Source organism: Cupressus sempervirens, chromosome 9 (genome assembly GCF_028749045.1).
Source record: "Cupressus sempervirens isolate cs-2001-9-10 chromosome 9, ASM2874904v1, whole genome shotgun sequence".
Classification (NCBI taxonomy): domain Eukaryota; kingdom Viridiplantae; phylum Streptophyta; class Pinopsida; order Cupressales; family Cupressaceae; genus Cupressus; species Cupressus sempervirens.
The window spans coordinates 677,408,279-677,425,308 of NC_143126.1; the positions used below are offsets into that span (position 1 = coordinate 677,408,279).

Below are 17,030 nucleotides of genomic sequence, written 5' to 3' on the forward strand. Positions count from 1 at the left end.
GAGTACCTAGCAACTTGAACTTCAGGATACATCTGTAGGACTGCATGAGCTATTAAATAAATAATTTAAGAAACATAAAATAATTTAATTAAAATATAAATACGTACCTCAAAGTATTTTAAATGATCTTTCATCATATTCTTATAATATATGCTTATGTACATATACAGACATAAAAATGAGGTGACATCATAATATTATTTTCTTATAATAAAATGATGCCATCTCACAAATATATTTACGTGTATGTAAATAAATATAAACCATAATATTTTTTGAATTATAACCTTCAAATCTTCTTCCACCCTTTTAATTCTTTTTTTGTTTAAAAACTTATTGAACACTTGGCATTTAATTGGCATTTTTTTATATCATGGGTCGAGAGAGACGAAAATACTCAAGAGAACACATTCCTAATTTCCTTATTTATTATCGCATTTTCCTTGCTCATTTCGGCTCCCTTTATCATCTTCAACTTTTTCATTATTTCCATCTTCCTTTGCTCATATTTTCGGCTGCCATTTACCATTCGAATCCCTACAAACTTCAAGCAAGATCTTTGTAGATTATAGCGCTGTCATTCTTGTTACAGGCTGCCGTATATTATTCTACCTTGCTGAAGTTGAGGTTGCCTTTACATACTACGGTTACACCAAGTAATCAATTTGAAGAAGAATAGATATAGAAGTGTCTAGCAAGGCTCAGGCATTTCCAAAATTTATACCAGGTCATGTAGGTCATGTGGTTGAATCATTTTCCAAATATTGTTATATTTCCTTTAATAACCATTAATGCATTTCAATTTTCATAGCAGTAAACTGCAAATTATATTCATTCATACTTGAATAACCTTAGGAAGTTGTTACTATATATCATAGCAAAGTATCCAAGACATGGAATCATAAATTATTTTTGCCACTAGAAGTCAGAATATAGTGATTTTATTTCTACAAGTCTTAAAGAGTATAATCCCTCAAATCACAAGATGTGAAATGTTGGAAGCATCTAATTATCATGAATTAACAAAACAGAGCCGATTGCTCTGAAAATCCAAACACCCAGGACTCACCGACTGTATAGCCATGGAAAGGTGAAGAGGTGAGATGAAATCTGCAAGAACACAGAAATGGAATCAAAAAAGATTAAATAAATTAAATAATCTTACTTAATAGCTCATGCTCATCCGTATTAATGTTTTTTGTTGTCAAGTCGAGCAGTGGTGATTGGGTCGTTGAACCCATCAAAAAACCTTGGCCAAGGTAGTTTAAAGGCATGTTTGTCATATATTGATCACTTGATGTCAATGGTGCCAGTTATGCAAACATGTCCGTCCATAACTATGCAAACATTCTAAACACCAGAATGCTCAGGTGGCTGGACTAAGAGTATCCCAAGCCCGATCCTAGGGTAGGGAGGGCCTTTCTAATTCAATAGATTGTGTAGGGATAAGTATGGTCTGAGGTTGGGAGGTTAAGCCTAAGTCAATGCTTCTCCTCTTACTAAAAGCCGAGGCTTGCACAACCAGCTAAAGACTCACCAATTGATACTTGTATGTTTCTTTTCTTCTTTCCATGATAAACATTTACTTACTTGTATGTAGAAAATATAGTTAATCGTTAATCTAGTTATTTCAGTTGATCATTGATAAAAGTTATCTTCAATTAATCATTAATCTAGTTATTTCAATTGATCATGGATACAGTTATTTTCAGTTAATCATTAATCTAGTTATTTCAGTTGATCATGGATACAGTTATTTTCAATTAGTCGTTAATCTAGTTATTTCAATTGATCATGGATACAATTATTGTGGGTTAATCATTAATCTAGGTTCTTCAATTGATCATTGATATGGTTATCTTAGTTGAACATGGTTATTTCAGTTAATTGTTGATAGTTAAAACAATTAATGTCATATGAAAAGGAATTCAGTTATCTATTCAATGAATGTTGGGAAAACTCTTTATAAACTGTCTTTGTTTTTGTTATGAAAAACTGTTTGTTACAGCCTTAAGCCAATGTTCATCAAGAGTAAATACAGCAGTAGAGTATTCTAGAGAATATCCGACACATAAACAACCTTAGAAGATATCCCACCTAACATCCTCAAATGCCCTAAGTGGCTACATATTTATAAAGCCCAACACAAAGTGGATAGAGCTCATGGTTTCCAAAACCATCTCTAATGCCCAAGAGGTATGTAGTATCAGCATGCTAAACCAATGACACATTGCACATAATAACTTCCAATGCAACAAAGCATAACTCAGCCATAACAGTCACCATTCCATATGCAACACCTACCTCACACTACTTGTCAATAGTGAACTCCACCATAAATATAAATTGTCAAGCATTAACTCTCCATGACTCTTCCACCAAACTAGTAACTAATATAATCATTGCACAGATTCAACATAGCAACTTATGACACTGGTTCCTTAACATTAGAACATCCAAAGAGGTTTAAAAGAAATAAATAAATAAAATAGCATGTCTAGACTCAAAGGTTGAGGCATCTTTATCATAACACGGCCTTGTAGCTCATCCAATTGTGAGCATAATAAGAGCTTATTCAAGGCCATTCACACGAAGAAGAGATACAAGCTAGCATAGAAATGCATCAATGACCTCATCTTCGTGCAATATAACCTTAAGTTGTGCACAAAAAAAGTAGAGTTAGCACCAACTAGTCCACTTGATTTGGATGACATAGATCCTTACTATTATTGGACAACACAAGAGTGGCTTCAATTGTTCATAGAGAATGAGATCTACAATTTGGAGAGTCGAGCTATAGAGGAGGGTGGAATCATAGTAGGATTGGACGACATTCATGTGGAGGAAGAGAGCACTAAGAGTGAGGAGAATACAAATGTTGATGAGTCATTGCCAATGTCAACACCATCTACATCTAGGATAGAGGTTGAGTCACAGCCACAACAGGCTACTAGAGCTAGACCCAATCACATTCTAGTAGGTTTTACAAGAGTTGCTAGGAATCCCATTCTAGTAGGTTTTACAAGAGCTGCTAGGAAGGGGAAAAGGAAGATGTAGACTATTTCAATATTATACTCGACGCTTGTATTTGCTTATAGTTTTACAGAGACAAATTGTTATTTTTAGTTTACTTCAAAGTTCAGACTATCGAACTTTGACACGATCACATGAGAATGTAACTTTGTGTCGTGTTTGCATTTATATATCTAGATCAGCTTGCTTGGTTTGTTCACTCATTTGGTGACTCGTTAGATGCATCTCCTTATTGAATTTTGCAAAAAAAAAATGCATTTATAATTAAATTTACGCAATTTTTTAAGTTCCCGATATTTTCCTAAAAAATTCCCAACTTATTTCCAATATTTATCAATATCTTTTTTTTTGCCCTCGGTGATAAGTTGTTGATAACGATATTTTGAACTATGGTTGTAACCGCTCCTAATTCTACAAAATACCTCTATATGGATCCTATAGCATCATGTATATCAAGTTTGAAAAGCTGAATGTACTCATCATCCTACATTACTCTTTTGCTAGCATCCCCTATGGCATCATTGTGTACAAGTGTTATATTCTTCCCTCCAACATCTTTGCCTCCTATGGTGGGTAAAAGTGAACCCTCGACTATAGGGGTCGCACCTTTGGTAGTAGCAACGAAACCTTCAACCATAGGGACTGAACTTTTGGTTGTGGGGAACAAACCATCAAGCACAGGTACAACACCTTCAATTGTGGGGACCGTACATTCAATCATAGGAACCGAACCTTTAGTTGTAGGGACTACACATTCAGTCATAGGGATCAAAACTGGCTGTAGGGACCACTTCTTCGGTCGTAGGGAGTTTTTCCTCTTGTTAATAGTATGAAAGTAATTAGTAAAATATTGAATGAAGAATCAAGCAATCATTTATAGATTACAAATAGACAATGTTTCTATAATGAAACAATCATAGAATTAGAAACTGTCTAATATTTACAGAACCTCCAATAGTGACCATTAATTAAGGAATAATAAAGATATTATTCTAATTACCTCCCTTAATGGTCAATCTATCAACTCAACCAAGTTGCCACCTAAATCTTACAAACTTGTCTAGCCTCAAAGTCTTGGTGAGAATATCCATTGTCTGATCCACAGTTGAAACATACAACAATTGAATTGATGTCTTCAACCAATTGTCAAATAAAATGACAATGAAGGTCAACATGCTTGGTTCTCTTGTGGCAGACCAGATTCTTGACCTGTTCAAGCACCCCTTGATTAACACAGTAAAGGGGACTAGGACTTGCTTGATAAAAATACATGTTTGAAGGATCCTTCAAAGCCAAACTGCCTCACAAGTTGCCTTCACTATTCCTTAATACTTAGCTTTAATCGAGGAAAGAGACATTGGTTGTTGCTTCTTGCTAGTGCATGCAACTACACTAGATCCTAAACTGAACCAATACCCAAATGTTGATTTTTTTGTCATAAATGGAACCTCCCGAATCTAAGTCTGTAAAACCAATAAGTTTAGGTTCATGAAAAGACCAAAATCAAAAGTGCCCCTCACATAATATAGCACACGCTTCGTTGCTACCTAGTGATCAACCTTGGGGGTTGTCATGAAGCATGAAATGTAGCTCACTAAAAAACTAAGATTAGGCCTAGTAGCAATAAGGTAGATGAGACTGCCCAACAGTTGCCTCAATGTTGATTTGTTAACCACAGGTGTATCTGATTTGGTTGTTAGTTTCAACCCTCTCTCCATAAGTGTGGATGCAGTTTTGTAATCTTGCATCTAAAACTTGTCCAGCAAACTACGGGCATACCTAAATTGAGATACGAAGATACTTACTACCTTCAATCTGCCAAACTTCAACACCTAAACAATAGTGCAGAAGGCCAAGGACCCTGTTTCAGGCCATTGAGTGCTTTCACCAGTCTGCACACCTAATGTTATTTTTCCAGCAACTTTGAAACTAGGAGGCTCCATCATCTAGACTTCTTAATACAACTACCATTAAAGAAGGCACTCTTAACATTGATCTGATGGACTCTCCATCCAAACTGAGCTACTAAGGAAGGAAGAGTCATATGGCACTAATTTTGGCTGTAGGAGCAAAAATTCCCTGATAATCAATGCTTACCAGAGTTACCAGAAACTCCTCTATCCTTCCTTGGGCGCTCCCCGTATCCAATTTGGAAACGTATCCAAGACTGCCCAGATACACATTGACTATTGTACCCATGTTTGCCTAAAAAATGCTGATTTTCCATGTGTGCCAAATACTATGTAATTTGATGTTTTTAAGATGTGGTGTAAAACTTCCCAAATTTAAATTTAAAAACTTTATTAATACAATTGTTTTAAAAAAATGGTATAAACGAAACCTGCCCCATATGACAAAGACAAACAAAATGTTTTTCTATTCAGCAACCCATTTTGTTGGGTTATCTTCTAATGCAACTCTACAATTTTTGCATATTGTGAAGTGTTAAATTAAGTTATATATATTTATGTAGCATTTATCTGTCAATGTTGTTTTTGAAGTATTGAAAAGCTCTAATAACTTAGAAAATTGTGTTAAAAATATGTGTATGTGATATTTATTAATGTCATATCCAACCGTATCCATATTGGGGATCTTAAAAAATGGTCGTATCCATACTCAGTACCGTATCTGTATTTCTATCTGTATTCGTATCCATGCAAATTTGATGTTTACTTTATGTAAGAACCCTCTAGCAATGAGATGATCTTTGTACTTGTCAAGGGTTTTGTCAGAGTTGTACTCAACTTTATAGACCCATTTGTAGCTAATGGGTGTCTTCCCCAAAGGAAGATCAAAAAGGATCAAGTGTTATTCTTCAAAAGACTCTAGGTGTTAGCTCCCATGGTTGTTTCACACTCAGAAATCCCTTTGTTCAAAAATACTATGAATGTTGGCCATGAAAGCAAAGTTGACTGTATTTTACTACTTGCTATTGGTTCTAAAAGGTCTACCCTCGATGAGCTCATAAAAAATGAAGATCATTGATGGTCTCAACCCACCATTTAGGTCAAAGAGCAGAAGAGCCAACATCGGATGTAGAAGAATAACTCATTCAAATTCTGGAACATGTTTAATAAGAGCAACATCTTTTTGAGGAAATTAAGGTAGTACATCATCAAAATCAAAGTTTGCATTATCCCTTCCATCAAGTGAAACAAGTGGAAGTCAGACACTCAAACCAGTAGCCTTGAAAGGCTGATCCTCAAAATTTTGTATGCATGAAGAGAAATGAGAAGGTTCTCATTCTTCATCAAAGACAACATCATGATTGAAGATGAGACGATCAATGTCTACATCAATCAATCGATAAACCTTGTGGTTGTCACTATATCCTATGAACATAAGTTTTTGACTCTTCGAATCTAATTTGGAATCCATACATGTGTCAAAAAGCCAAAGATTTTCCGATGACTAGTCCTAGGCTTGCAACTAGTCCAGGCTTCCTTGGAAATCTTTCCCCTTAACAGCCTATGTAGGAGACTGATTAAGAAGACAAATTGTAGGGAAAATTGCTTCTACCTAAACTTTCTTACGAACACTCTTGTGTTTCATCATTGACCTGGCCATTTCAGTGATAGTGTAGTTCTCATTATCTTGTGGATTGTAAGGTGTGATTAACTGAAGTTTAATGTTATGTGTAACATAGAACAAAACTCCTCCACCCCCCATTATTTGACCTAAGAATGACAATGAGACAACCAAACTCTTTTTCTACTATGGCCTTAAACTTTTGAAATATAATAAATACATTTAATTTTTGTATACGAAAGTACACCTATATTTTACACTAAAATCATCAACAAAAAAGCAAGAAATACCTAGTACCAATAATAAAAGAAGTATTGCTTGTGAATGGGCTCAATAAGGTTAATCTTACTTTTGATGTTGGTCCAAAGGCTATTGTGGTTTGGAACAAACATCCTAGAGGATGGTGAAAACACAACTTTGATGGGGCCTCGAAGGGTAACCTAGGACCTTCAAAAGTGGGATTTATCATTACAGATGCCTTGGCAGATTTAATTGCACTTGGGGGCAAAAGATTAAGGGACAGTACAAATAATATGACTAAAGCAGAAGCAACCCTTTTGGCCATTAAGGCTTCCAAGAAACTAGGGATAACTAAGCTACAGGTAGAAGGGGACTCCCTCATCATAATCAACATAGTTATAAAAGGCTCACCGGATGCTTGGCATCTTGCAAATTACATTCTTAACATCAGACAAGAACTCTCCACTCTGGAGGATATTAAAGTTACACATGTGAGAAGACAAGGCAATCAGGAAGTAGACCGAATATCCAATTGGGCTCTAAATTTGAGCATTAATGAAAGGGTGATTGGAAATTTCACCGAGGTAGTTTTACCTATGGTAGATGGACTTTCCACAAGTAATTAGTCGAGCAGTGTGTAGCCTTTTAAGAACCTTGTAAACTTTAGATTGAGTGTTAGGGGTATTTGGAGTTGGCCATCCTTCACACACTACATTCAAATTGATTTCATTTGTTTTTAAACATGAACATAAATGTCTCCATCAAGGGACGATGAGTACATTTGGCAAGGCGTGCCTCATTAAATAAGCTGACAAGATGTTTTAACATTTCATAATGAGGCACTCATAGCTCTTTTTCCATTGTCTAATTTGTCAAGTAGCTTGTTCCTCAAGACTGTGGTGGGTGTCATTGGCTCTAAAAAACAAGAAAATGGAAACGTCCTTTTCTATTACAGAAGTGATCCAGCAATATCCCTTTTATGGTTGAACCACAAAACAAAAATTGTCTAGTATACTCACTTTCAAGCATGAATTTATTTCAGAGGCTATGAAAAGGGTGGTGGGTGAAATGTTTTTGAGGTCAAAGAAAAGCATCGCACAAACACGGTGTCTACTCCATGATTATGGCTTGGGCTCTTCAGCTTGGAGAGCAAAAAGCAAGGGTTAGGTTTGTAATGATGAAATTGCTTCTAGCCAAGTCTAAGATTGGAATGGAGGAAATACTTCATTTCTCCACTCCAAAAGTGGGATTGTAGATTGGTGAGCAAAAACTAGGGATTGATCGAATTGAAGGAACAAATTTTGTATCCTTTGTGTGGAGGTTTACAAAAGGCCAAAGACATGCACGGTTTAAACAAGCACAAGGGGGGTGATAAACGCTCAAAGTGTTGGTTATGATGCATGTACTTGATGAAGATGGGAAGGCCATGCAGAATAGGTTACACTTGAGTCGTGCAGATGAAGCAACCATGGTTCAAAGTTTGTTAGCTCGGACCCAAAACCCTCACAGGCAGAGAGAAGATGAGAAATGGCCCAAATGGAAAAGTAATGCACTGATGGATGAGAGAATCTGGGATTTTATTCCCCCTGCACTCAAAGAGGAGAGACCACAAAGAACTTCCAAGTGACATGGGTAAGGTTGTTTGTTCCTAGGTTTTGTTTGTGTTTTGAAAATGTGAAAATGATCTAAAAATGTAAACAAAAGTTTTGTTGGAGGCAAATGACATTGCTAGTTGAAACCTACAGAGGTAGCTCACTTGTCTTTTGTTTTTGCTGATCAAGATGATCTGGCTAACAGTTTGAATTATTTCGACAGAGGCATAATCGCCCAAATTATAAAATTTTGATGTTCACTAGTGGTATTTGTATGGAGAACAACACCATGGGGTATTTTTTGCAAAAAAGACACTGTTAAATCAAGTGGAAATTTTGAATTTTTGAAGACAAGGTTCAAGAATGACAGAAAAGGACATTTTTGGAACTCGTGTGGAGCCTTCTTCCTAGTGACCCGATCATTCAGTCATGTCTTCGAGTTTTTGCAAATCAAGTTGTTGGCTTGGCTAGGTGGCTACTTGAACATTGTGCATTGTAAAACCATTACTGACAAGCTCCTATGAGTCCACCTATTAGGTGGGAATGTTGTTGGGACATTTTTGTAATTATTCAAAAGAGGAACCTCGGTGTCTTTTCCGAGGAACTTATGCATTGTACTTTCTTTTTAAATTATTAATTAAAAAAAATCCTATTACCGAAAAATATAATAGAAGAGGCATTCATTGAAATACATAGATCAACGTGAACTAACTACAATACCTTTGAGGCTCACCACGAGTCACCATCCTTAAATGATGTCTCATGTTGCTTCCTAGCCTAACAAGCTCCACAAACTCTTTGATTTTAAGTCTAAATGTTAAGTAAGCCAAGAACAAGATCCTCCTGAACAAGCTGAGCAAGATAGATAATGTTAGATGACCATACTGTTGATGCCAAATACAATTGATGGAAGATGAATTAGCTACAAAAGCATGCTCAAGAGAATCACCCGAATCCACAAGTTTGTACAAACCATGATCATCAATGCTAAGTGCCACAATAGTACGAGTCACACGATCAACAATCGAACACTTGTGTGAAGTGAATACCACATCAAATTGAGGAGAATGCAACATAATTTGGCTCATAGGGAGAAGATTCAATTCCATACCAAAAACTTAGTATACATTGACAAACATGAGATTCCTCCCACCAAATTGTATTTGAATGTTCCCCTTGTCAACAACTGTATACTCTTCTTCTTCCCCAAAAATGACTAAATTGATAAAAGGTGAGAACTCTGAACCCATCACACCGATGAGTGAAGCATCAAGAAGGCACCAAAATCTATATCCCAAGTAGAAGGTTTCACATGAGTTGTATGTTATTTTGCCAGTAAAGCATAAAATGTAAATTCTTTCTGCACTAAGTACTCGGTGACATTGTCCTTAGGTTAAGATACTCATTGTTTTTGTTGTTCAAAAGCAATCTGACTCCTCAAGTGAACGAATTTAGGGCAATTATTACATTGAACTTTCTTCTTCTTCAAGCTATCCTAAGGCTGATAAGAATCTTTTTGTTGAGAGGATCGAGCTTGGTCTTTATCCTTGTGAAAGGATTTGGCTACAAGGCTTGTTCTAGGAGGATTGAGTTGCACTGCTAGTTTCCAACGACACTGCTATAGAAGTTCAGTGCATAAGAAAACTTTAAGTCAACATTAGTTACAATAAAGTTGAGCATTTCTATGAAGTGCTCATAGGACATAGGTAGACTTTTCAAAGTTATGACTATATGTCCTCTTCCTCCATTTATTGACCAATGGCATCAAGCTAATTGTGAATGTCCTTAATCTTTGTCAAATGCTCTTGTAGGGACATATGCTTATACATCATTATAGCAAACAATTCGGTTATTAGGAAGAATGTACAACTCTTTTTCTAATGTTCAATGGAGAATCTTCAAAATAGTCCAAATCAATGCAGCTATCTTATCAAATGGTACTTGTGGCAGTTGATCATCTATTACTAAAAGCTTGTTAAGCATGACCACTTCTAGGTTGCGCTCGTCAAACTTATCTTGATCTCGTTCAGCTCTGGTAGAAGAAGAGTATGAGCCCAAAATGAGTACATCAAGGTGAGGATACTCCAAGATATTGGGGATCTACTCTACTTCCAAGTATTGTATATTTTTTCGTTGAATCCTCGATTGACTTCTAACATTATGTTGGTTAAAGATGCCATCTGCACCTTTTTTGAGGCACGAAAAACAAGAAGTTTTGAAGAGATGAAAAAACATCATTCAAAACTTGAGGCACGAATCCCAATGCACAAAGAAAGGCAAATTTGGGTACAAACTTCAAAAATATGAAGGACAGACAACATGCTTCCTATAGTGCAGACCCAAATAAATGTGATGAAGACCTAAAAATCTTGTCAAAAAAACTAGCAAGAATCTATTATCAAAATATAAATCTGACTAAAAAACAAAGCATTTCATAGAAACCCTAGTCGATTATCTGCAACCACTCCAAAAATAGCAAAAAATAGACAATCACAAACCACTGGTGGGGAAAACCCTAGTTGTGCAAAAAAAAACACTGATAAGATTGATTGAGCCAAGAAATGAATGTCAATTATTGTCATCTTAAAAAATGGCATCCCGTCAGTATGAACTCAAACAAAATCTCATCGAGATTTATAGACTCGTCGCATGCATCAAAGGATTTGTCGCAGGCAATAGAGAATCTTAAGTAAAAATGGCTCACGAGCTATCAAAGGACGAGCTACAACAAAGAAACGTTTGTAGGAAATCCGTGTGACTAAGGAACACAGATGCGTCTATCTAATAAAAAGAACCACAAAAATGGTCATGGGTAAGAAGAAAACGACCACAAAATGATCCTTTGAGCCTACACCTCTAAAAACAACATCAAAGAAGCTTCAATCACAAGCCTTAATACAAAAACTAAGAGCCAAAAATGGCGTTGATTGCAGAAAAAATCTCATTTGAGTTGAGCAAGCATGGACGATCAAGAAAAATGCAGATGTAAAACCCTACATGGATTTTTTTTGAGGGACATCAACAAATAATTTCTGCAAAACAAAGATTTCAAACAAACCTGAGAAAAAGGAAAAAAAATTCCAAAAAAATTAGGGAATAATTTTGAAAAGGAAATTATAAATTTTACAAAAACAAATTAGATTTTCTCTTATACCATATTATGAAAGTAGTTGGTAATATATTGACTGTATTGAATGAATGATCAAACGATAATTTATAAATTACAAAGGGACGATGTTCCTATTATGAAACAATTGTAGAATTAGAAACTATCTAATATTTATAGAATCTACAATATTGACCATTAGATAAGGAATAACAAAGATATTATTTAATAGTTTAGAGTTGGATCATAGTGGAGCTTATCATGGAGTCTTGTGGAAATTCTTCAAGGCTCAAGAGCAATGGGAATAAGCTTCTCTTCATTTTTCTGGCCTTTGCTTGCAAAAGAAATCATTCTTTGTTTAAGTAATTTTAATCAAAGTAATGAAAATCGGAATTGGATCAGAATCGGCAAAGGCCAAATCGGATCACGAATCAGCCATGAATAGGAATTGAATCGGCTATTAATCAGCAAATTTAAAAAACCCTTGAAATTTAGAGATTTAACAATTTAAAACTTATTTCATGCATTCTTTATTGAATATAACTTAAACACACTATAATATCATCAGATAGAATCTTACATACACAAACAAGAAACATGAATGATAAATCCATCACATATGTAAAATATAAATTTTAACTAAAGTTAATAGAAATCATAGGATCATAATAAGTCATGACATAGATATATAGAATTATAAATGTTGTCAAATCATAAATGTATGTAAGATGAAGATCCATAAAACCAATGACATCAAATCATAAAAGTATGTAAGAATGAAGATCCATGAAACGTATGTCTATCTGTAAACAAAATGAAAAGACAAGTCTATCTGCTCTAGCTCTAGCTCAAGTCTATCTGTCACTTTTCCTCTCTTTTTGTCATACTCAACAAATAGAACTCCTTTAGAGTTATAAGAAATAGAAATGTGAGAAAAAAATCATTTAAAAAGTTGTATTTTTTTATGTTTTTAAGTTGCCCAATTGGGCTGCCCAATTTTTCCAGCCGATTCATGTGATTCATGGCAATTCATGCCAAGAAATCATCGTTTCGATTCATTGATTCACAGAAAATTGCCTAGCTCGAATCAAACCACCGAAACGCATGAATCGCTATGATTCTCATTCTATGATTTTAATTGTTTTAAGCATTCAAGTTTGCCAAGTTGGCATCAAAATGCAGTTTTTAATTTAAATTCTAGTGATTTGGTTTATTAAATACATGTTATATGATATTCTAAACTTAATTCTGTGTTTTAGGCAATAAATATGTATAGTTATTTTTAGTATTTTGTGTAGGTGTACCCAAAACAAATCCAACACACCAAGGCCTAAACAAGTAACTTAGCTAAATCTTCTAGAACAATATTTATCATTTGTTTCTGACCTTTGCTTGCAAATGAAATTATTATTTGTTTTAGTAATGTTAATTGTTTTAAGCATTCAAGTTTGGCAAGTTGACATCAGAATGTAGTTTTTAATTTATACTATGGTGATTATGTTTATTAAATACATGTTATATGATATTCTAAACTTAATTCCAGTTTTTAGACAATAAATATGTATATTTATTCATTTTTAATATTTTGTGTAGGTGTACCCAAAACAAATCCAACACGCCAAGGCTTGAATGGGTAACTTAGCTAAATCTTCTAGAACAATATCTATCATTTCTTTCAGCCCATTCAGGGGCTTTGAAGGGGTTGCTTCTAAGGGTGTCAAGGAGGTGAGATGGTCTCCACCTGCTCAGGTTGGGTGAAGGCAAACTTCAATGGATCTTCAAAAGGGAATCTCAAACACTCTGGAGCTAGATGTATTCTTGAAGCCAGTAATTGACACACCTTGGTAATTAGGGCCAAGAGGCTTCGAGATGGAACAAATAATGAGGCTGAAACTCAAGCACTCTCTTCGCAATCCAAACAGCAAGACAATTAGAGGTTAAGAAACTTCATCTAGAATGCGACTTGCAAATTACAATCATGGCAATTGTTAATGGCCCAGCTCAGGCATGGCACCTCAACAAATACATAAAGATCATTTGTGATCTTCTAAAGGAATATGAGAATTATAAGGGGACTCGTATAAGGTGAAAAGGGAACGTAGAGGCGGATGTGTAATCTAAGATGGGAGTCAGATTGACAGAAGTGGATATGGAGAAGTGATTGAAGATTTTAGAGACATAGAAAGCGAGTGGTTAGATTCAATAGGGTGGTAGTGCTTCAATTATTGTCAAGAGGGGATCGTAGATTAGCTACGGGTATATGATAAAGGGGGATAACAGATACCTTTTGTCATTTTTGCCTTGTTATCAGTGCCAACTCTAAGTAAGATCGGAGAAGTGGATTTACAATCATGTGTTGACAGCGGGGTGATGATGACACCAAGCATGTGAGAGTACTGAGGCCTTAATGGCAAGTATATGGATCATAAAAGAATCAAGGTGGAAAGGCTAAATTCACATGGCAACCTAGCTGGAGACCTCATTCGCAACATTACTGATTTAGGAAGTCCAGCAGAGCGGAGGAAGGAATGATGGAAGCAAACTTCTCTCTTAAGACCTTGCATACCCAGCACCAATTTTGCGGTGAAATTTCAAGAAGGTTGAAGGCCATCTTTCGGTATAAAGATGCCTAGTTCCTGCAGATAGTGGAATCTTTGTTTGGGGCAGATTTTATGCAGACTGATTATCAGTACCAGGTGAATGTGGATATTTCTCACCCATGCTTATGGCATGAGCAATGCAGTTGGGTAGCACAGAGAAGATAATGTAGGTTATGAGGGCGGTAGTGAAGGCTGAATGGATGGGATGCATGGTACCCATATTAATATATGCAGAACCAGGGCTCAGCTTTTTGGTTGCAAAGGAGGATGGAGGTTGTTGATAGGATCGGGGGATACAGTTCATCCTTTCCTAATTTGGTATATGTTCAGAGGAAAAGAGTTGAAGATTGCTGAGGCTTGAGATGCCTGGAATGATTTGAAGAAGTATGTCAAAGAGAAGGAAGTGAAGGAGGTCACCTAATGGGAAAAGGGATGGCGAGAAAGGCAGTTGTGGATCATCCTGTAATGCAGCAGGGTGGGAAGCAAAAACCAAAGGGAGGACTGATGATCCCAAAGGGCTTGAGCATGGCAGTGGAAACCTGCAAATCCAAGAAAATGAGAAATGAGTGCTCCATGGAAGGTGGACTGGAATGAGGTTTTGTCGATCTGTGTTTTCTTTTACATCTCAATGATGAAAGGGCTTGTTGTTAATAGTTTTAGTATGTATGTAGTACATAAGTAGCCTTGTCCAAATTTTAAGCATTGGACTGTTTGTATTGGCTGTCAAATAGTTTATAGCTTATAACTTATTAGCCTATGTAAGAGGCTTTATGGTGATATAGGTCTGGCAGATGGATAGGAGTATAGGAATGCAGATGGGTCTAGTTGAATTGTTTTGTAGTATGAACTATGGTTGTAACCTGAAGTTTTCATCAATAGAATATTATCATTTACAATTAAAAAATATATATTCATCATTTGTTTCATTTTATATGCTTTACTCTACTTTCCCTAGAACAGCCTTACCTAGCTTGTAATTGGATTCATTTGTCTTACAATTTATTCTACTTTCCTTGAGATATTTTAATCGTATAGCTAATATTTGTGTTTTATTCTATAAACAAAGCATTATTTGCAGCAAATTAAGTATCAAAGCTATCCAGAAATAAATATGGGGAGCAAAGAAACTAATAAAAACTATTTGACCCCAAAAGGTAAACCTAGGGAAGTCAGTATGCAGAAAATATATAATAAACATAAGGCACTTTTCTCCCTAACGATAAAATTAGCCAACCTCTCCTCTTCAACTTATGGGGTGTCATACAAATTTGTTATCTGTCCAGAAAGACTCCACAAATGTGGTCAGCTTGATTCCTTTTCAGAGAGCAGTTAGAGTATGTTCTGGATTGACAAACATTTTTGAATGCAAGAAAAAAGATTGGCACATTAGTCAAATTTGAAATACACATACATTATAAGCTTACAAGGGTTCCAGATAAGAAATTATGTGAAGATTTAGTAAGACCCTAACATCAGCATCTCTGTGTAAGTAATAGCATCTGTTTTCTTATACATTGTGCTTTGGGATATAATTTCAATACATTATTTGTTTTTTTCTGCTATGGCACAATCAATAAAAACCACAACAGTTATCATGAAGACAGATGTCTTGCACTTTGACACTGTCAAAATCAGAAACAAAAGCATATATCAGATTTTATAATGTGACAATCACTAACCTTCTTCAAGGTTTTGAGGGAGATCATTATCATAAGGAACGTAGAGATATGGAAACGCCTGCATGAATTTAGTTAGAAAAATCAGTCAAACTCAAAATTTGGTTAACATGAAGAAGCGAAAATTTACAAACCAATGCCATAAAAACTTTCAACAGTTAAAAGACAAGTTTATATCAAACCCAATATGAAAGAAAAATGTGAATGGCAAAGGTCTATTGACTGTGCGAAAATGACTCTCAATACAATCATTAGAAGACATACATGTCAACAAATAAATCTAAATTGCATATTAAGCTTGCTTACCAGCAGATCTCAAGAAAAACTTTTGTACAATTCATTTCTAAGGGAAAAAGAACACTAAAGTTGCAAATAAAAATATCTTCCTACGAATCTCAAATATAAGATGAGTTATATGTACAACAATCAACAGATATTCAGTTAGTATGCTGTATCCACACCTGCACATACAGACTATTTGAATTCTGTATAGATACAAGTTAAAAATTCCAAAGGGTCGTGTCATTTTGTCACTACACATTTTGCTTCTTACATAGAATCCAAACTTCTATTCCTCATGCTACTGTTGTCTAATATTAATTCCCAGCCAGAGGTACAGCAAGGATGAAATGTGATTTATGCATGTGTAAGTTATGCGGTCCATAAGGCTATGTTTTGCATCATTGCTTTTTCTACTGTACATCACTACCAGCTATACCTTTCTTAATCTTGCCATCACTAGATCACGACAGCCAATTCTGCAGAAACATTAATTTTTCTTTTGAAAAGTCTAAGAATTGCATCTATACAACTTCAGCTGACTTCCATCCACTTCCTTTTCTATTCAATTAACCTATATTCTGATATCATAACTCTTGCATTTCATATTTATATCATTCAATCTTTATATCACTTAACCCATTCCTCATTCCAATTAAATTATTATTAAACAGTTCACCACATCAGACATGTGTCCGTTATTACATTCATGTAAAAGAAAATTTGAAGTAACTAAACAATGAGTAATGATCAAGAAATATATATATATATATATCAATAATGACATCTTTCTTGGTAAGGGCAAGTGTAACAAATGTCAAATTATAATCAGCCTGTACTTTCTAAAATGCTGTGCCTCCTGTCCCACTACCCCTAACACCGGCCATCTAACAGTAGAGGAGAGGATGAATGTTTGGATTAGGGTAGGGATGGGGTTTGGGTTGTGGTTGGGTTGGGAATTGGGAGTTGGTCT

General features: G+C 35.4%; 1 protein-coding gene across 2 annotated transcripts in view; it reads right to left on the reverse strand.

Annotated features, from left to right (window-relative positions):
• Positions 1–17,030, reverse strand: part of REV3 (recovery protein 3) — a 182,596-nt gene that overhangs the window by 161,530 nt on the left and 4,036 nt on the right. For both annotated transcript variants that reach the window (XM_089801635.1, XM_089801634.1), the window contains exon 3: positions 15,782–15,839. In XM_089801635.1, coding sequence (XP_089657761.1) covers positions 15,782–15,839 — 58 coding nt within the window. The remainder of the gene's footprint in view (positions 1–15,781; positions 15,840–17,030) is intronic.